The 22,293-nt window shown below is 37.7% G+C and overlaps 1 protein-coding gene across 3 annotated transcripts; it reads left to right on the forward strand.

Annotated features, from left to right (window-relative positions):
- Nucleotides 1-808: 808 nt before the first annotated feature.
- On the forward strand, nt 809-20,341 carry FBXL3 (F-box and leucine rich repeat protein 3). Of its 3 annotated transcripts, none has more exons than XM_057707353.1 (5): nt 809-1,079; nt 5,267-5,615; nt 8,254-8,376; nt 11,475-11,646; nt 17,823-20,341. In XM_057707353.1, the coding sequence occupies exons 2-5, from the start codon at nt 5,268-5,270 to the stop codon at nt 18,464-18,466; spliced, it is 1,287 nt and encodes a 428-aa protein (XP_057563336.1). In that variant the 5' UTR covers nt 809-1,079; nt 5,267; the 3' UTR covers nt 18,467-20,341. The 3 variants fall into 3 exon arrangements, with proteins under 3 accessions (XP_057563336.1, XP_057563335.1, XP_057563334.1); XM_057707352.1 differs by lacking the exon at nt 809-1,079 and adding an exon at nt 1,511-2,942; XM_057707351.1 differs by lacking the exon at nt 809-1,079 and having other exon boundaries at nt 1,511-5,615.
- Nucleotides 20,342-22,293: the final 1,952 nt, after the last annotated feature.

A 22,293-nucleotide genomic window follows, 5' to 3' on the forward strand; every position in this document is an offset into this window, starting at 1 on the left:
TCCCCAAACCCAAACTTTTAAAACAAGCCTGGTTAGCTTGTCACAGTTACAAAGATGCCCCTACTTACAAAAGGCTTCACTAGACTTTTCATTAGCCATCTACTCCCTTACACTTTCTTCACTGTGTTTCAGAAAGCTACTTAAAAGTTTCAGGAATCTATCTACCTTATAAAGGCAATTAAAAAAATTATCTGTAATCCCAGCGTTAACACTGTCACCATTTCTGCTTTAATTCCCCGCAGTTTTAAAAACCACCTTACATATACATGATGCATATCACTATGGTATACCTGTCATGGGTCTTTATGGTGTATATTATTACAAGCTGTATTCTCCCCCCGCTGGTTACGCGGCGCAGGTGTGGCCATCGGAGGCCCGGCCTCGCGCGCGGAGGTGTGTCCGCTGCTGTCTACCCTGCGGCCCGAACCAGCTCCTGGGCTCCGGCCGGCTCCGGAGACTCTCCCTTCTTTCTTCTCGCGGCTCCACCTCCCTAAACTTTCCACCTTCCACTGCAGAGTCTCCTAGGCATCTAGCTGGCTCCAGCCCGCCCACCTTGGGCAGTCACGTCTCGGGGAGGAAAGCTGCCGACGCCCCTCCCGGAAGCAGGAGGACCAAGGCCCCCCGCCGCGCGGGGGCGGCGCGCGCTCCCGCGTGGGCGCGGCTTCCTCTCGCCCCCAGCCTCGCCCTCCGCGGACGCGCCGCGGCGGACACGCGCCCGGGAAAGCGCGCGGCCGCGAGCCCGGGCGCCATTTTGGACTCGGCATCTGGGCCGCGGCGCCGGGGACCTACGCGGCGGCTGCGGCTCGCTGAAGGCGTCTCTCGTGCGGCGAGGAGGGGACCCGAGAGAAGGACGCGGACTGCGGGGGACTGAGAAGAGCGGCTTCTCCCCGGGCAGCCGGAGCCGCAGAGGTGGAGCCGCGTGGGCGCCCGCCCCGGGACCAGCGCCTCGGATGCGGGCGGAGCGCGGGGGGCCGCGGGAGCGCGAGGCGCGGGGCTCGCGGGGCCTCATGTGAGAGCGGCGGGACCAGCCGCCCCGGGAGCCCGGGCTGGAGTGTGGGGGAAGCCGCCCCCGGCAGCAGGTAACGGCGGCGGGCCGGAGCCCCGGACGTCGGCAGGTGTGGGGAGGGTGGCCGACGTGGGCGGTTGGTGGGGCGGGGCGGGGGGCGCGGGGCCCCGGGTGCGCGCGGGCCGCCCCTCGGGAGCGCGGGGCGGGGCTCGGGGCGCGGCGCCGGGACCGCGGAGCCCGCCTGGGGGCGTCGCCCCGCTGAGCCGCTTCAAAACCCGTCAGCAGGGCGTGGTGCGTGCGCGGCGGCCGCCTGCAGCCTCCTCGCGACGCCGTTGCTCCCGTCGCCCGGCTTGGTCCCCCTTGGCGGAGGCTGGTGGCCGACACCGTGGAGCTCGCGCTCTGCCGGGCTCTTCCCGGTGTCGGCTGCGGCCGTGCTTGTAGCTTGAGAAATGAGGGGCCTTGAGATGTCAAAACAGACTGCCCGGGATAGGGCGCCGCAGAAGTGTCAGGGAAAGCCAATCCGTGGAGGGGACGCGGGAGGAGGGGACGCCCCGGCCGCCCCGCGCGCAGCCAAGTGGAAAACTTGGTCACCTTGTGATGAGCGGCTGCGCGCCTGCTTTGAGCGAGGGCACCCCTTTCAGGTCGGGTTGCGGACAGGCATCAGGAGACAGCCCGCATCACCAAGCGAAGAGATGAGCTATTTTGTTGCTGATCATGTCCAATCGAATGGCCCGGATCTTTTAATTAGTCTTTTTGCTTCCACTCCTGAAATCGTTGTAAAAATGCCATCAGCTCCCAGGATCTACAAATGATCGCTGAACAAATTTTCACCACCACACTCTCTTGATACCATCTACTTCAGAGAGTTAATCTCTCTGCACTGTTTTAGTCTTGTATTCCAGCCAGAGAATGCATATTAATTGTGATATTAGTCAAAGCAGAACATAAATGGAAAGGAAATGCGATGCCAAAACAGGCTTTTTCGAGCTAAATACAAATGGGCTTTTAAAATTACTTCCAGGGCAATGTACTAAAAATACAGTGAGGGGCACACAGCTAAGTGTGCTCTTCCGCTCTTCTTGTACTGAATAAGTTGACTGCTCTTTTCAGAGTGTATGGAAATGTGAAGAGTTAATTCCATAACTCCCTGTGCTGCTCAGCCAGGCTGGAGTCTCTCCTCATTAGTCTGCTTTTTGATGCTTTGCAGTAGTATCAGTTCCTCACCAAATGCTTTTAGTGGCCTAAGTTGCATCAATTATTTGGGGCCTGGAAAAGTTGCAGTTTGAAGTGAACTGCCGGAGTCATGAAGAGGCCTAGTTTGGGTGTGCTACAAAATCTAAGAGACTTTGATCAGCCAGCTTCTCCTCTGCACTCCTGTTCAAGTGTGAGAGGGGTTTTCACTTGGACTACAAGTGAGAGATAAATACTCCGTTGAAGTAAATTCTTTGCAGACCGGTGGATGCTCTAAATTGTTTAACTTTCTATATAGCAGAGCTTCATGTGTAAATAGGTTTAATAAAATATTTTTGAAAGCAGTGTAAAGTTTTACATTAATAAATGAGATCATTGTGGGGAAAAATTGACATTAAAATTTTTTCTTAGGTGCCCACTATGATCTCATATTTTGAGGATACTAGAGACATTTGTATTGGCATTTGTATTTGGTCTTACGTTTTTGTTTCTATTGCTTAATATACTGTAATTCTGACATTGCAGTCATTTATGACAATTTACAGACTTTAGTTCAGCTAGTCATAGACTAGTAAGTGCTTAAAATATACTTTGGTGATCATATAGTCTTATATATCTAGACCAAGAGATGCTGTTCCTCAGTGTTGCATACTTCTTTTTAATATGTCAACTTTTTTCTCCCCTCAATTTGGAAAGGTATTGAAATATACTTTATTTAAAACAAGGCTGCAACAGACAAAAGAAGGTATTTGTTTTTAGGATCAGCAGAGATAATTGTGTAAATAAGGTTGTCATTTTATTTTTGTTTGTGTGTCCATATACTTTAAAGTAAAGTGAATCATTCTGTCTTTAAGTTGAACAGTTCTGGTTTGAGAAGACTTTTCTCCAGAAATAGATCATCATTGTATAATAAGGAGTGGAAATTATAAAGGCAACTTTATTCTTTTTTGAATTTCTGTATCTCAAAGTTCTGAGTAATTTTAAGTAGTCAGAAATTATAAGCCCTGGGTAGCAAACTCTTTGTTCTTTGACCCAAATTTTATATGCTAAAATTAAAGTAAACCTTCAGGAGAAGTTAAAGCAGAAAAATGGGTCATAACAGTGTTATCTCAACCTCTAGTGAGACATTATTCCTAGGAGAGACTTTTATTTTAATATTGAAGATGACATTGTAGATTATACTACCTTTTCTCTAAACACATTTAAAAAATTTATTCTTAGGTTCACTTGTAAGTTTTAGTCTTCCATAAAACAACCCTCTTGCTATCACCTTTGTTATTCAGGTTTTCTCCCTTCCTCTCGACCCGCGCAATAGTATATACATTATTTACTTCACTTAACTTATAGTTGGAAGTAGGAGTAATGAGGAATAGGCAGTTTATTGCACATGTACTAAGACCTCCTGGGCTGACTTTAATGGCCTGAAAACCAGGCTCCCCTGCTGTTTTCTTCCAGCCCCTAATCCTCCATTAAATTTTAGCTAGCTACTGGATAGAGAGTCTGCAGCGGCATATTTGGTTAAGAGCCATGCATGTGTACATTTGCCCCACACAGGAATCAGAATTCAAATGTGCTGATGTGCCAGAAGAAGGGAGTTGGAGCTACAAGCCATCCTTTGTGGAAAAGCTGTGACTCTAAATCCAAACCATACCCTGCCGTAACTGCTCTCTAGAGACAAAAGTATTGCAGGCTCTAAGCTAAATAGGGGTACCAGTGAGCAGTCTGCAGTTACCCCCATTTAGTTAGAGCCTGCAATACTTATTTTTCCAAATAAATCAAAAGGAGACCTTTTATCTGATTACAGTGTAATTCATTGACATTAAAAGAAATATGTAAAATATAGGTAAGCATATTGACAAAAAAAAAAAATCACCTGTAATCCCACCACTATTATTATCCCACTGTTATTAATATAATATATAATCCCACTATTATAGTTACTATATTAATGTGGTAATCTACTTCCAGTGTGTGTTTCTCATACATAAGCTTGTGTTCTTACACACTCTCTCTCATACACACTTCATTTTAAAACAAATCTAGGATCTTTCTTTGCCTTCTGATTGGTAACCTCTATTTCTACTGTGTGTTGCACTTCGGTGTCTTTAATACTAGATTACTTTCCTATACCTGAGTTCAGCAGTCATCAATATCTCCTTTCAAAAGCCCTAATTCTGTTTAATTCCTCACAAGAACCCTGTGTGTTTCTGTTATCCCCATTTTACAAACTGAAACACAGGAAAGTCGTGTAATTTGTTCAAGGCTGCGTAACCAGTGAGAAGGTGGAGCCAGGAATTAAACCCAGGGAGCTTTATTCCAGAACCCATTATACTATTTTACAACAACAAGGAAAAAAACTATTTTCAAAAAATCAAATGGAATGAAGGTAGTCCAAATATATAGGATAAACATTTACCTCTCATTCAGAAATACAACTTGGATAAAATATTGTAACAGCAAGTGATGTGTTGGAAGAAGAAGCCATTTTCCAGACCACACTATGTACAGTAGGGATTAGTTTGCTCATTTTAAGCAGAGATTGGGTCTGGCAGTAACACATATCACGGGTTACTCAATATGGAAAGATCTGTTGACTACTTAATTTACACCCTCTCTGAAGGTTCCTGGGACTCTGTCTGCCGTGAATTCAGGAACTCAAATATAGTAGGTAGCCTTGGATGACTTTTAAGAAATCTTGAGGAAGTGTCACTGTAGGTTCTCTTTTATATTCTTTTTAGTTGACCACAACTTTTGAAATATAAATTCTTGGTTTAGTTTCAAAATTATGATAAACTTCTCCCCCAAGTTAGTACAGTACAGATAAAAATGTTTAAAAGCACCCACCAAAGGTGTAAGATTGTAAAACAGCAGTTGGTCTCTTCTGGCATTTTTCATTATATTTTGTTTGGCATTCTTCTCTTTGAATTACTGGTCCAGTTCTTCCTGCGTGTTTGTGTTTGTGTTTATAAGCACATGTATATATACATCTCATGACAGAAGAATGGATTTTGCATTTATTTCTATTGAAAAGTTAAGTATGAAAAAAAATGATGCATTTTTTCTGAATAGGATGAAACGAGGAGGAGAAAGAGAGAGTGACCATAATTCAGAAGAAGTTACTGCAGAGAAATCCAAGAAACTGAGGACTACAAGTGAGCATTCTCAGACTTGTGATTGGGGTAATCTCCTTCAGGACATTATTCTCCAAGTATTTAAGTATTTGCCTCTTCTTGACCGGGCTCATGCTTCACAAGTTTGCCGCAACTGGAACCAGGTATTTCACATGCCTGACTTGTGGAGATGTTTTGAATTTGAACTGAATCAGCCAGCTACATCATATTTGAAAGCTACACATCCAGAGCTGATCAAACAGATCATTAAAAGACATTCAAACCATCTACAGTATGTCAGCTTCAAGGTAATACTTTAAATGCTTCTTTTAAAAATAAAGCTTATTTAGTGGCTTTTGTGTCCTAAACCAGTATATCTTGTCATGTCTTTTAACTGTTGCCTTTTTAGGGAAAGTGCTTAAAGATTTAGAATAATCATGTACCTTAGAGGCTGTCACAAATAACTATATTGAGCTAAATTTTCCATTTTATTATACATGTTAATAATTTCTTAAAAGAGCAGAAACAACCTTTAAATAAACATAAATCATATACCAAAGCTGTTACATTGAATTATTGTGAACAAAGTTGAGCCAAAAGAAATATACAATAAAATAAAAACCGTGGAGATTTTCACTAAAACTCAGTTGCTATTTCTATCTAATGGGACTTAGATAGTTTTGCTTATTGACGGCTTTGTGTGGAGTCTTTAAAGAAAAAAGAGATATAGAAACTATGTAAAAGGTATAGATGAGTATATTTTAGAGAGATAGAAAAAGGTACATGGAAGAATGCCAAGGAGAACTGTTTGCTTCTTTTTATTGCCAGCAGGGACATGCCGGAAGTTAGGCAATGATGAGATAAATGAAGCGGGGTGGTGTTTTTGAGATGTCAAGAATAGTTAAAGGAATCACAGTGGTTTGTGTGAGTACGCAGGCTTGTAGTGGTGTTTTGTTTTGGGAATGAATAATGAAATGGGGGTATGTTCACTAAATCCTCAACACACCTGATGATTACTGTTGAAAAGTAACACATGAATACTTTATTTGCCATGTGCAGCTGTTGTTAAACAGGTCAGGTTAAACCCAAATATAGCAATGGTTCTTAACCCAGAGATCCTTGCCAAAAACTAAAGCCTTATCGGCTCCCAAGACTGTCATTCCTTTTTAGATGGAGATTTCCTGTTTATTCTCCCATATGTGTCACAGGTGGAAAAGAGAGCTGGTGTCGGGAATGGTTGGGTGTATTTGGCCGTCTTTCTAGGATAATGCACAAAAGCGCTTAGACAACCGAGTGTAGGATTGCTAGGTTTAGCAAATAAAAATGGCGAATGCCTAGTTAAATTGAATTTTAGATAATCAATGGATAATTTTTAGTATAAGTATCCCTTGCATTATTTGGGACATACTTAATACTTATTTAATTGGATGTCCTGGATGTTATGTTGCAACCCTAAGTGAGGGCCAGGGTGAGGGAACAGTGGGAGGATAGAAGAAGCAAAAATCCAGGAACTCCTGGTGTGTTGTCCCTGTCTGCCTGCCTGTGAGGAAACATGAAGAGCCTTGCCCTCGGTTTCAGTCATCGTTGGGTTCTCCAAAAGTGTTCCTGTGGTAACTCCTGTAAAAAGATGCGTATAATACTTTAGTGTCCTAGTTCTAAAGACTAATTCCATCCAGTGGAATGGCTGGGTCAGTGTTAGTCTCTGACACAGTTCAGCTGTATCCAACTTGTATAACCTTCACAAAACCATTTGTCCTATGAGTTTAAACATTTTTATTAGGGATTGTTTATTTTTCTGAGGAAATTTCTGAATTGTAGAAAGAGCCACATCCCAGGATTCTTCTGAGCTCTCCTGATAATATTAGGGTTTAATTTATCAGTGACTATAGGCCAAAGAGTCTTATAGTCAGAGTTATTAGTGTAGAACAGTGGTTCTCAAATTTTATGTGCATCAGAAATGCCTGGGGTGCTTCTTAAGACAAAGATTGCTGGGTTCCAGCTCCCCGCTTCTGATTCAGATAGTCTGGATTGGGCATGAGAATGTGCATTTCTACCAAGTTCCCAGGTGATGTTGATGCTGCTGGTCCAGGACCACAGCAGTTCTCAAAGGAACCACTGGTGTAGACAGACTTAGCCAAAGGGTAGTGTTAAAAATAGCTCTGAAACTGTAATATAAATCGGTACATCAGTTTCACAGCTAGCTCTTCAGAACATTTTTGGGTTAAGGTAATGTACATCAATCTGGAGATTAAAGCAATGATATTAGATATTACTTTTAACTACTCTGTTTAAGATGCTTTTTAGCCCAGGGGACAACTTCCTTTTTGATAGAGGAGCTCATTCTTATATGCTGAAGGAGTTTTTTGGCCGTATTTCCCTTCCCCCAGGAGATGTCTATGCAGAAGAGTGTATGGGAGTAGCCACTTCTCATTTGGTTCAGATTTTCATGCTTGACTAGTTGGAGGCCCTCATTTTACTTACATTCATCTTCAATTAATAACATTAATGATGAATCCTGGGTTGTGATTCTCCTGAACCTTATGAGTAAATACTCATTCAGTTTGTTTTGAAGCATTTGTACCAAAAGCACTGTATTTCCATATGTGATCTGATCCATTACCAAATATATAAGTATTTTTCCAAAGATTATAAATTCATGTTTCTATTGTTATATAGTCCATTTGGAATAAATCAACTTAAAAGCCAAGTCCTTTTAACATTAAATAGATATCTTATCATAGTGAAAGTTAAGTCTTGACAGTTGCTTGTAATTTTTCAGACAGATTTGGAAAAGGCTGACGTACGTGAGGGTAGATGATTTAAAGGATAAATGTTAATTCTTTAAATTATAATGCAGTAAACTAATAACTGTTTCTTTTGTAAAGTTAAAATATGCACTGAGAAATGTGACCATATTCACGTGTAGAGGATGTTTTCTTTTCCCAGGTGGACAGCAGCAAAGAATCAGCTGAAGCAGCTTGTGATATATTATCACAGCTTGTGAATTGCTCTTTAAAAACACTTGGACTTATTTCAACGGCTCGGCCAAGCTTTATGGATTTACCAAAGGTATCTGCTGGTTTTGTTTTATTAGCTATTACTGAGAAATACAGTGAAATCCTACCCATTTCTTATACTGATAATGAGAATGTAAGAAAAGTGGTATATATAATGGAAAATCAGTTACTATTTAGAATGTTAAGTATTATGATTTTTTAGAGAGCTTTTCCTTTTTTTTTTTTTTTAATCACTTTGTGCTTCTTTATGGGTAATATTAGAGAGTGGATGAATTTGCAGAGGATCGTATAGGAAGTACTGAAAGAGACTAAGTAAAACTGAGAAATAAGTGTATTAGAGAGAGACATGTAGATGCTCCTTTTTGAACTTTCAGAGCAGATTGGTGAGATTATAATCAAAGAAAAGTAGACAGTGCCAGTATTAAGAGCAGGTAGAGCTCGCTTAGAAAATTTTCTGATAAGTGTGTAAAGATTTATTCTTGAGCAAAGTTAGTATCAGTATAGCTTGGATTAATTTACAGATTTTATTTAAAGAAAAATTTTTTGGTGAAATTTATATTCATATAAATTTTATATTCATATATATGTTCTAACATGATTCTGCATGTAATTAGAGATAGTCTCTTTCTCTAATAACTGTTCTCCTAAAATAGAAAAGTAAGAAGTGTGCATTTTTAGAAAGGCAACTGATAAAGTGCCGGTGTATGTTAGCTCATGTTCAGGAGGTTAGTATCCAGCAATAATTTGTAAGGTTTTAGCAGAGTACATCACAAACTAAAATATAGACAAACCCTTTAAACACCTAATCGTTTAATTTACTAGGATGATTCAAGAGGAAATACACCTCCTTTTATTGCACTTCACTTTATTGCAGCACTTCCAGATAATGCAGTTTTTACAGATTGAAGGTTTGTGGCAACTGTGTGTCAAGCAAGTCTGTTGGCACCATTTTTCCAACAGTGTTTGCTCACTTCATGTCTCTGTCACATTTTGGTAATTCTTGCAATATTTCAGACTTTTTCATTATTATTATATTTGCTATGGTGATCTGTGATCAGTGATCTTTGATGTTACTGTTGCAAAAAGATTACAACTTGCTGAAGGCTCAGATGATGGTTAGCATATTTTAGCAATAAAATATTTTTAAATTAAGTATATACATTGTGTTTGTAAATATAATGCTATTGCGTACTTAATAGATTACAGTATAGTGTAAACATTACTTTTATCTGAGCTGGGAAACTAAAAAACTTGTGTGACTTGCTTTATTGTAATAGTCACTTTATTGTGGTGGTCTGGAACCAATTCCTGCAATATCTACAAGGTATGTCTTTGTTACTAAATTGAATGTATCTTATAACCCAGGTGCTTCAGTGGAATATCAGTAACAATGTGTCACCAGTTGCTTTCAAAGTCTTAATTGATTTTTTAAAAAGGTTCATTAAATATGTACATTTGAGATAAATTGTTTCCCTCGTGTAAAATAAGGGATATGGGAAAGAGTCTGTTCATGTCAACATTTTAAGGTTCTAAGTACATGAGCTCAGTGTACTTAATATGCATAAAAATCATCTGAGGAACTTCTAAATTTTGGGTATTCCTCTTCCAAATTTCCTTTTCCTAAGAGCAGTCCAGGTGGTTCTGATTAAGGTGGTGCAAAGCCCTCGCTCTAAGAAGCACTGAGTTACATGGTATAGTAGCGCCTTGTTCAGGCTTCATATGGGAAATGAAATATTTTGAATTGATTTTTTTGTGACATACTATAGTTAAAAAACAAATACACATACAGTATATGTAAAAGATACCATAGTAAAAGGTATGTTGAACATAATTTCCTTTTTTTCTTATTACTCAGGATGATCATTATGCATGTCTAGTACTAGTATTGTACTTACACGTAGTCATTTTGGTTTTAGGAACTATGGGTGCATCTGGGACTGCTTCCTTCCTTATTCAGTGGGTCTAGGATGCTTATGCTGTTTTTCTTTCTTTTCCTGTTATCGCTTTTGTAGAAGATTGAAATATGCTCTTGATGTATCTTGGAAATCCTGGGAGAACTGAAGAGAACAGGAAAGAAATGTATTTGACCAGAGCTAACTCTGAGGGAAATGGGAAAAAGAAGGCAGTGATGGAGTTGTGTGTATACTAATGTAGAAGTGCGATTGTATAAGATACAGTTGAATTTGATATGGAAATATTAGGAGAAGGATGTTAACATTTAAGTTGTTAAACAGTTACTTAGTGAAAATTTAAGTAGTTGTTTAATCACAGTAGGAAAAAAGTAATTTAGGGAATGTGACCAAGAAGATAAATGTTTCATTGTACTTTCTTGGCTACTAGCCTGCCCTCCTCCCTTTCATTGCTGTAGTGACTCCATTGGTTATGACTTATTAGCTCTGATTCAGAGTCCCATGCTTTGTGTTTAATTCCTGTTTCCCTACAATGGTTTCTTTAGGTCAGGTTCTGTGTTCAACAAAATAATATATATAATATATAATATATAATAAAGAAATGATTAATTTGTACATATGTGGTAAAAATACATTAAAATAAAATAGGTTTGAAAATGTAGATAATTTAGAATATTTAAAGGAGTTTTAAATTTAGAATATTATTTAGTTATAATTTTTATTATTTTAGAATCAACTTTTATATGAGCTTCCATATTCCAAATGTCTTGCATAGCTTCTAAGTTGATTGTTGTTTTAATTTTTGATGATTGTTTTAATTTTGATGATTATGTTGTTATTAGTATTTTAATGGTCATCACTCTCACCAAAAAAGAATGCAGTTCAGTGTTATAATACACTGGCGTGGGCTTTCCAGATAAGGTGCTCTGAAGTGTCTGAGAGGTATTCTCATGCTGGGTTCCAGAATTCCTGTTTTCACTTACCAGTGATTGTTGTGATTCAGAGACACCTGTCCTGAGGCTTGAAATCTTCCCCCCCCCCAGGTAAAAAGGTCCTTCTCAAAGATGGCAGGAGGTCACCTCTCTTCTTTACCATATTCCCACAACAGAGTGAGGGGCTGCTACCCCAAAACAGTTGTGAAGTATATTAGGGTTCAGATGAGCTGTATGTGTATTATATGAAAACCCCTCAATTCTCATTTGTAAAAATTGAAACAGTGTTTTAATTTTTTGTTTTTCAGTCTCACTTTATCTCTGCACTGACAGTTGTGTTTGTAAACTCCAAATCCTTGTCCTCGCTTAAGATAGATGACACCCCAGTAGATGATCCATCCCTCAAAGTACTAGTGGCCAACAACAGTGATACGCTCAAGTTGCTAAAAATGAGCAGCTGTCCTCATGTCTCTCCAGCAGGTATGTTGTGGTTTTTGCCAGATAATGTTTTAGTAAAACATATTAGTGTGTTTATCAAATTAAAGAGAATTATGATCATTAACCTTGAAGCTGGGTTCATGTGATTATTTCCTCTCCATTGCATAAAAAATATTTTATTGTAATACAATAGCATAAATTCTGTAGCATTCCTAGGCTAGACACTTACTTTCAACTTATTATCTAAACGTTTTATTTGGAGATTTGTGTCCAGCCTGTGCTAGGAAATGGATAAATTAAAAAAATGAAAGGACAGTATGAGGTTGGCCTGAGATGGCCCTTTAGGTAAAGTAGAATTTTCTCTAATCATGATTAGGCTAACAGAGTAGGTTTTGAGTCAGAGCAATCTCACAGTTGTTTTTTGTCTCACTATGTAGAGGGAGAAGAGTTGTGCTGAAGTTATTACCTCACATTTTACAAGTTGAGTTTTGGAGCCGAGAGCACATCAGATGGAGGAGTAGCATCATTAAAGCTCTTCCCAGCTTGTATAGACTTTTAAGCATTGCTACTTATTCAGTTTGAGAGCATTTAAATTCCAAATGGTTTGTGTTATAAAGCAATTATGAACCCACACTTTGTGTTACTCTAACACTTCACTCCTGACTCGCCCTCCCCCTGTTGACATCTCTCCCAACCCTATGGCTGTGTTATTTGGAAACCTGTTTTGATCTCTTTACAAGAACACCTCCCACCTTCTTGCCGTAACTAAAGCCTGGCCTTCCCCCAAGGAGATGATTCCCTCTTGGATGGAGATTACTTCCTGTGCTCCCATGTCTCCCACACGGAGAGTCGGGTAATGGGAATGGTGAGGTCTATTGCAGTGTTTTCCTAGCTTTTTCTGTTGCTTCTAGACTGTCATTAAAGGGGATGATATCTAAATAAAATAGAAGTTAAGAAGATTGGGCATTTGCAGTTCCTTCCTATGTGCCCTTGGTCACATTTTACTATCTACTGTATAGGTTCCATGAGAGTATGGTCCATACGTCATAGCTTCATGGTGTACAAAGTTCTTTGTATCCTGACCTCCACCTCTCTCTTTAATCTTTTTACTCGTGTGCAGCTTTTATTTGAGCCCTCTCTAACAACAGTTCTTTGTACGTGTGTGTGGTCAGTACACTGTACTTCGGGGGATGCCATAAAAAAATTTTTTTTTTCATTTCTTCATCTGGCTAAACTCCAGTCCAGCCTTCAAAATTTAGTGCAGATGTTCTGGTTTTTTCTTCCTCCTATATGGTTTAGAACCCCCACCTGCTGTTAGAGCCCCCACCTGCTGTTTCCATAGCACTCTGGACATAACTTGTAGCACTTACCACACTGTGTGAGAACCGTTGCGTCTCTGGTTTCTCTGTGAAGTTGAGCTCATTATTCTCTTTATCCTGGTACATCCCATGTTCATTTACTTCTATTAAATACACATACCAATTCTCATAGTATAGTATAAGCTCACTTGGTCTTACCAAGCTTTAATGGCATTTGGACTAGTTGTTTGGGAAGGGAAGAGAAAGAGCCACTTTTTAATTACAGAGTATAAACATAGAGGATTTAATTTAAAATTTAACACGTGTATTTTTTTTCTATGCATATTTTGCATATTTAAATAGTTTCTCTAAGTTGAAATTAAGGGCTATTTTCTATGCTTTTCTTCACTGAACAATTTTTCAGTTAAATTTTATCAGTTTTTCCCATTTCATATAGTCCTTATAATTGTCTATTACTGGATCTCTAAGCGCCATGTGATACTAGTGACGGTTCTTGATTTTCCTCCTTCCTTTCTTAATTGTTCCTACTCTGTTTCCTCTGCTAGTTTCTCTTTTCATTCCTTAAATTTTGGTGTTTCACTGTGTTCTGTACTGGGCCCTTTATTGTTTTCTTCTGTAAACTCTGGGCTGTGTCATCTTCATCAATGGCTTCAGTATCTTTTTAATGTTAACACCTGCTACTTCTAGTGTTTCTGGAACTTCAGAGCTATGTGTTGAGCTGTCAATGGCGTAGAGCCTCTAGAACGTCTCACTGGTATGTCAGACTAATGAACTTCCTTTTCTGCCTATTGAAATCTCTTGCGTCTCCCTTTTTACTATCTCAATGAATGGTATTGCTTGTTTGGTTGTCAGGTACCAGGCAGATATCCTTGATTTCTTCTACCCTTACTTTCTACATCCCTTTAATTACTGAGATCTGATGCCTCCATCACTGATACATGCTTTGAATCTCTGTGCTATGGACTGATTGTGTTTTTCTCCTCCACCCCTCACCCCCTGCCCCACTTCACACGTTGAAGCCCTACTCCCCAGTGTGATGGTGTTTGAAAGTGGGCTTGGAGGTATTTAGGTCATAGGGGAGAAATTCTCATAAATGGGATTAGTGTCCTTCTAAAAAGGGATAGGAAAGATGATCTGATCTTTCTTTGCCATGTGAAGACACAGCAAGAAGGTGGCCATCTATAAGCTGGAAGGAGTTCTGGCCCTCTCTAGAACCCAGCCTTGCTAGCACCTGATCTTGGACTTCCAGCTTCCAGCACTGTGAGAAATGAATGTTTATTGTTTAAGGCACCCATTCTGTGGTGTTCTGTTAAGCAGCCAAAATTCACAAACTACCTTTCTTCATCTCCACTCTAATCTAACCCTATAATCTTTGTACCTTCTTAAGTGATTTCCTAACTTGCAACCGTGCTCTTCTGTAATTTGATTTCCATGGTACAGCCAGAGTAATCTTTCTAAAATATAAATCTGATTTTTTTCTCTCCAGTTTCCCTCAGAACATCTCACTATACTTTAGGTGAGATCGAAACTCCTTACTGAGGCTGACAAGGTCCCATGTGATCTAGTCCTTGCCTGTCTGTTGGATTTCAGCCTTTAAGATACTCTCTTACTTACATACTGTGTGTTGAGATCCCTTTAATTTCTTAGAATGTGTGTGTTTTCATCCATGTCTGAGTGTTCACACAGGAAATACTATTCACTTCCTTCTTTATTCGCCTTTTGCCCTAGCTTGATCTAATTCTTTAGGTCTGTGTTCTGGAAATTCTTCCCTGATTTCCTTGTTATGACTCCCAGAGCATTCTTGTTTATCTACTGGCTTCTGTTAGGATGAGGATGTCTTGTTCCTGTTGACGCTCTACCATCCTAGCACCAGTTCTTAACATACAAGACACTCATTAATTATCAGCTGAACTATTGAACTAATTTAGCTACTTAATTTTCTGTCTTGTTGATAGGCCAATATTTGCCTTATAGTTCTTTTACGGTTGAACATCTAACTTGTTTCCACTTCCTTCAGAGAAATTATTAAGATGTGGAAGAGCTAGGTCAAAGGGTTTAGATTTTTTAATGCTTCTTGCTGTGTTTTTTTCCAGAATGAGTTATATGAATTTATATACCACCACGAGTGGATTTCTGTACCAGTTTTGTAGCAGCTTTATTGAGATGTAATTCATGTATCATACAGTTCACAATGTATTGACTTTTAGTGTATTGATAGAGTGGTGCATCCATCACTACCGTCAATTTTAGAACACTTTTACCATCCTCAAAAGTCCCATGTACCTCTTACCTGTCATCCCCCCAAAACCCTCATTCCACCCAGCCCTGGGCAATCACTAATCTATTTTCTGTCTCTGTAGATATACCTATTCTGGACATTTCATTTAAATGGAATCAGGTGGTCCTTTGTGACTGGCTTCTTTCACTTAGCGTGATGTTCTCAAGGTTCATCCATGTTGTAGCATGTTTCAGTATTTCATTTCTTTTTATTGCCAAATAATATTCTGTTGTACAGATAATACCACACTTTTCTGTTGACCAGTTGATGGATATTTGAGTTGTTCTCACCTTTTGACTATTATGAATAATGCTGCTATGAAAATGTATATGCAGGTTTTGTGTGGACATATCATTTAATTTCTTTTGGGTGTATAACAAGAGATTAGAATTGCTGGGTCATATAGTAACTCTGTTTAACCATTTGAGGAACTGCTGGACTGACTGTTTTCCAAAGCAGTTGCAGCATTTTACATTTCCACTAGCAGTGTTTGAGGGCTCCAACTTTTTCATATCTTCATCAACACTTACTGTCTTTTTTGATTATAGCCATCCTAGTGAATGTAAACTGGTATCCTGTTGTGGTTTTGATTTGTATTTTCTTGATGACTCAAATGTCTTTTCATGTGCTTGTTGACCATTTGTATATCTTCTTTGGAGGGATGTCTGTTCAGATCCTTTGCCTATGTTTTAATTAGGTTATTTGTCTTTGTATTATTGGGTTGTAATAATTTACCAGTTTTATCTTTGTCACTATTTTGGGTTAAGTGTTTAAACACTTGTAACTGTGTTTGGTTTTCTACTGCTGCAAAACTAACAACTACATATTTAGCAGCTTTAACCATCACCCATTTATTAGCACCCCAGTTCTTTAGCTCAGAACTAGGGGCATGGCTCAGCGGGCTTCTCTGTTTAGCTAGAGAAGCTCCGAATCTGACTTCCTGTGCTGCAACCAGTCAGAGAAAATTGTGGTACAGGGCTCGTGTGATTAGATTAGGATCACCTGGATAACCTTACTTTAAAGCTAACCCTGCTGTCTATAGCATACCATAATCATGGGAATGATCATCTTATCACAATCATAATTCCAGAGGTTAGGGCATGGAAACTTGAAAACAACTTGAAATTACGCCTGCTACAACTGTTTTAGCAGTTATTAAATGCTATCTCAAAGTTTCTTTTATTTGCATCTTTTTTTTTTTTGATTATCGTTTCCCATGTGTTTATTTTCTTTTTATATCAGGCTTTATAAGATTGCAGAGAACAGAGATGTGTTCAGGTTACTTTGGGTGATCAGGGTTTATTTCAAAGTACAGTATGTACATACCTTGTGGAGAACAGAAACTTTGCAGTGGCTGAATAGTGAAGCACAGGTGTCTTTTATCCCCTCTTATGGTGACTCTTTTACTCTGATGATTCAGTTTATCACTTCACTGATTGTTGCCTGTATTCTGCTCCCGCTGCTGTATAAAGCTTTGGCTTATTGGTGAGCTCTGTCTTGTCACTTCTTAGGCAGTAGGTGAACACATGAACTTAAAGAGTCACTCAGTCTGTGAATTCCAGCTTTGCTATCTTTAGCTAGCTGACTCAACTTCAAAATAGAAAAGATACTTATTTTTCTAGATTTTTTGAGTATTTGTGGGATAACATATCTAGTACCTGACATATCATACTTGTACAATAAATAGTAGATAATACGTGTTTTGTTGTTCCTGTCCTTGTTTCTAAACACAGAAAAGAAATGGTTTGAGTGGGTCTTTTATCAAGTAGTATCAGGGTGTCTCTTTGGGACAGAGTTCTTACACTAGGCCACTTTAGAGATCAGACACTGACCTTTGGTAAAACCTGCTCCTGCTAGGGGCTTTGGGCAGTTTTGAAGCATAGTGCCTGAAGTATAAGGAACCATTTAAGGAATTGTTTTCTGAGTATGTTAGAGCTTTAAAAGCCTTAAAGTATATTTCCATTAATGTGAATTGAGCAGTTATCTTTTGGTTCATTTATCTAGTGATATCCTGGTATTTTTTTCTTAGAAATTTGACAAGCTTGTTATATTATTATTAGCAGTTAAAGTCTCTGCTCATTTGATGAGAAATTTTTTTTTTAATTTTTCAAATGTCTTATTTAGTTACATAAATCAGATTTTATCTGGTTTTACCTTATTTTTTTCATTAAGATTAGATTTTGAATTTCAAAAAATGTCTTAGCCTCTGTCACAATGATCATGTAATTTTTCTTGCTTAACCTAAAAATTTACTGTTAGTAATCAGTTTTTTTAAACAATATGATACTGTGCATTACTGGGATAAGTCTTAGTCATGGTATATTTTAAAATGATAGTTAACAATTTATGATTTTTCCAAGTTGGTTAGTGAACTTCATTTCTTTTAAGGTATCAGATTTAGAATTGGTCTCATTTTCTTATGGACAGAATTGGTAATAGATTTTTAAATGTGTATGACTTTCTGCTGGTTCAATCAGTACAACTAAATTTTAAGTTGTATAGCTTTGTGGTAAGTGGATGTGGTAAAATTTTATTGTAGGACATGTACTCAATTAAATTTTTGAACAGACAATGAACTCGTACAAAACTTTATAAATAATTGGGTCTGTTTTTCTTCCAAGGTATCCTTTGTGTGGCTGATCAGTGTCATGGCTTACGTGAACTAGCCCTGAATTATCACTTGTTAAGTGATGAATTACTGCTTGCTTTATCTTCTGAAAAACACGTTCGATTAGAACATTTGCGCATCGATGTGGTCAGTGAGAATCCTGGACAGACACACTTCCATACTATTCAGAAGAGCAGCTGGGATGCTTTCATCAGACATTCACCCAAAGTGAATTTAGTAATGTATTTTTTTTTATATGAAGAGGAATTTGATCCATTCTTTCGGTATGAAATACCTGCCACCCATCTTTACTTTGGGAGATCAGTAAGCAAAGATGTGCTTGGCCGTGTGGGAATGACTTGCCCTAGACTAGTCGAACTAGTAGTGTGTGCTAATGGATTACGGCCACTTGATGAAGAGTTAATCCGCATTGCAGAACGTTGCAAAAATTTGTCGGCTATTGGACTAGGGGAATGCGAAGTCTCATGTAGTGCCTTTGTTGAGTTTGTGAAGATGTGTGGTGGCCGCCTGTCTCAGTTATCCATTATGGAAGAAGTATTAATCCCTGACCAAGAGTATAGTTTGGAGCAGATTCACTGGGAAGTGTCTAAGCATCTTGGTAGAGTGTGGTTTCCAGACATGATGCCCACTTGGTAAAAACCAGATGACAGAGGGCATGATGAACAGCACCTTAATTTTAAGCACGTTGTGTTATAATACAAGTTTATTTCCTGTAGGTCTGATGTAATTCTACTGTTTTGTAGTACAGAAATCTGGTATCTTCATTGAGTATATAAGGATTGTTTTTTGGAAGACCCATGGACCAGTTCTGGTCAGAAAACATCTATTTCTTTAGCCTGATAGCCGTCAGGTCTCAGAAAGTTAAAACAAAAAGTGATTCAGATCTGAAAGTAATAACCAGTAATAAAGATTAAACATTTTACAGTCTGAAGGAAATAAAACCTATATATTGTACTATCTAATAAGTGAGTACTAATAGGTTTTCCAAAATGTTATGTTCTCTATGCATTTTTTTAAAATGTAAACTTGACATTTTAGGGTCCTCAGTTATACATACACCTGTTATAAGGTGTTTAATATAGCTCAGGAAAGTGAGCATTTTGTGAGAAAAATATAGTTAGATGCATCGTATCTAATGAAGAAGATTGGTTGAATGTTCTAAAATGTTACAAAGCTGTTTAAAGAGGTATATATAATTAATTGGAACACTTAAAAAACTGATGAATGTCACACAGTGGTTATTATGAAAGATAATAAATAGAGCCAAGATCAAATTAAAAGAAAATAAGTGGAATAGAAGGGAGGCAGTGTTTCGCTTTGTATAAACTTTTAGGATTGCTCTATAATCTGCTAAACTCTATAAATTCTTCTGTGTGATATATTACTCTGTATGTGGCACTTGGGGCATCATATGTAAAGTAAGGAATGCTTTACCAGCTCTTCTTGGGTTTATCTTTGTTTAAACTAGTTTTGAAGTATTATACAGTAATTGAAATGAGAAGTTTGTCTACTTTAAAAAGCCAAATTGAAATAATTAAAGGTAGAACTTTAAAATGTTTATAAATTGTTTCCATGAGAGAATATTTGTCTCCAGTGAATTTTAGTGATGGCTTATTTTTACATTTTGGAATTATATAGTTATGTAAGTAGAATTTTCAAAAATCATAAAAGCACCAATGTACAGTTCAGCATAAACAGTAAATTTGAAAGAGCATATATTTAAGTTCATAATCATTTTTTTGAATACATATTGCTCAGTGGACTGGAAAATTTTAATAGAAAAATGTCTGCAGTTTTGTGATTGTTAATTTGGTTAAACTGACATTTTATATTTAAGTTAGGTAGCATTTTTATTACTTTCATATGAATAAAGGTAATCCATACATTGTAGAAACTGTAAAAATATTAAGTTTGGGGCTATAGTTTTTTTAGGTATTATATAAACTTTGATTCTGAGCACTAGTGCTGGTAGATATTACCCTCCTGAGGGAAATTAGAAGTGATTTATGCCTGATGGAATGTATTAGTGCTTGAAACTTAGAAAGCATCTTGGTAGATATGGAAGCTAATAGTGTTATGGGTCTAATCTATTTTTAAAACAGATTACCTTCCTAAGAATAAAGTGAAAAGGTGATTTTCTACATAATTTATGCTTTCAAAAGTGATTCTGAGCACATATAAATGAGAAGAAAAAAGGCTGATCCAGACATGGAAATTAAAAGCAGTTATTGTTAATATTCCTCCCTCTTACTAAACAGTAAAAAACTTTGTACAAGAAATACCTGTGTTAGTGGATAAAGCTTTTTTCTTTGACAACTTTGGAAAATGGATTTGACAGTATGTAATCAGCTCTACTAACCAAAGCTTTATTTACTTTTTGTACAAATTGAATTATATAATGCTTGAAAAACTTTGTCACTTTATAAGCAAAATGCATAGCACTTAATTTGTTTATACTGTAAAGTATATGTTAAATGCTTTTATCAATTTGAGAATAAAGATAGTTACTAATGCTGTTGTAGTATTAGTTTTTTAAAACTACCCTAACAAATGTACTTATCTGATTTTAAAACAAGGTAAACTTACAGATTTATGGTTTTAGTTTCAAATCCATATTTGATGGATATAATGTTTAATATAAAATATTTATGATAGAATGGCTTTTTTGAAGATACAAGATTAAGCATTTGGAATAAGAATTTATAAAACAGATTGCTAAAATAGAATTCTTAGTCAGGATCCTTGAAACCAGCTTGCATTTTTAGAGAGAAATGCCTTTATATAAATCCATACAATCAGAATAGTTTCTAAACTACTGAAATTATTTGCATCTCCAGCTTCCATAAAATAACTTCAATTTACTTTGGTAATCTTAATCTGGGCTATTTTATTAACAGTATTATCAGAAAAAAGGCATGACTGACAAGTCAGTTTACTGCAATCAAAGAAGAATTTTTTATATTTATGGCAAAGCTTAGGATAGAAGGGAAGGGTTGGTATGAAGAAGGCTCGGGCCTGAACTAGGTCCTTTAATAATTAAACTGTAAGTAATCTCTATCCCATACACAGCTGGGCACAATCTTTGCAGTTTATCTCTGGGGCTGTTTTAAATGTTACCAAGCAGCCAAAAAATTTTACCTACTTGCTGATACTCAACTTTCCTTTTAAAAAAAAGGATATATGATATATAAAAAAGAACACAAAGCCTTTTACTCCATAGTGAATTAAGAGCATATCCTTAGAATAATCAGTCCTTTAAAAGAATGTATGATTAACATGCTATCTCATTTTATTTTTTTAAATATTTATTTGGTTGTGCTTGGTCTTAGTTGTGGCAGGCAGGCTCCTTAGTTGTGGCACATGGGATCCTTAGTTGTGGCACACGAACTCTTAGTTGTGGCATGCATGTGGGGTCTGGTTCCCTGACCAGGGATAGAACCTGGGCCCCCTGCATTGGGAACGTGGAGTTTTAACCACTGTGCCACCAGGGAAGTCCCCATGCTATCTTATTTCAAATAGGGGAGAGAAAATGTAGAAGGTTTGAGGAACAGGGTGCTATTTGGACAATAAAAGGGTGAATATGAGGAAGATGCTGGAAACAGACTTTGGCCAACTCATTTGCTGTGAAGGGAGAAGCATGTGTGTGGTCTGGGAATGTTGTTCTTTCTATAACATACCAACAAGTTCTTAAAAAAAGAAAAGTCATCTTAAAGGAACTATAGCCGCAGAGAATTCATTAAGTGCCACCAGAGCAGATTATAAAACTGGATGAGACGTCCTAAGATTTTTTATTTTTTTTCCTGATTTCTAATAAGGAGCCAGTATTGATTGAGGATTCCAAACATTTGAAGTTTAAGAGTTATTTTCACCTTTTGACTATTTTCCTGTACCTACAAATGATGACACTTTGTGGGTATACTTAACTAATATGGAGCCAGAATTAATGAGTGAGGATTTATTTATTCTAAAGCCTAATATAACTCAAACTTCAACTAAATGGTTTCTCACAGAGAAAATTTTATACATTTACAACTGAAATTAACCAGAAAAATAGAAATCACATTTATATAGTAGTTCAAAGGACAGCAAAATTTAATTGGCAAATTCCTGCCTGGTTTGTGTTTTGGTTTTCTAATTACCATTTTAAAAGCTTGCTCCCTGAATCATCTCTACTTCAAAGCCCTGCTTCATCTTGTAAGTATAGTTGACAGGTTTGATAAATTCTTAACAAGTAATTACTTAATGAATGCTGTATACTCTGTTATAGTCACCAGAGTCTATGTCACTTGCATAGAATTTCTTCACTTAGTACTTTTAGGAACGGTGAAAAATCATGAATGCTTTTTAATGTAAACTATTAGAATCTTACTTTAATATTCAAGTTCCATGTACGGATGTCCTCATTTGTCTTTGCCATGGAACTAAGTTATGTGATTTACAGTTAACACAAAGTTGGCATAGAA

The sequence above is a fragment of the Hippopotamus amphibius genome, chromosome 14 (assembly GCF_030028045.1).
Source record: "Hippopotamus amphibius kiboko isolate mHipAmp2 chromosome 14, mHipAmp2.hap2, whole genome shotgun sequence".
In the NCBI taxonomy this organism is placed as follows: domain Eukaryota; kingdom Metazoa; phylum Chordata; class Mammalia; order Artiodactyla; family Hippopotamidae; genus Hippopotamus; species Hippopotamus amphibius.

Excerpts from the sequence above, each read along its gene's own strand:
- FBXL3 (XM_057707351.1), top strand. The coding sequence starts at position 5,199 with ATGGATTTTGCATTTATTTCTATTGAAAAGTTAAGTATGAAAAAAAAT. Across the intron at positions 8,377-11,474 it reads GCTTTATGGATTTACCAAAG|TCTCACTTTATCTCTGCACT; the intron begins GTATCTGCTGGT and ends TTTGTTTTTCAG. Across the intron at positions 11,647-17,822 it reads TCCTCATGTCTCTCCAGCAG|GTATCCTTTGTGTGGCTGAT; the intron begins GTATGTTGTGGT and ends TTTTCTTCCAAG.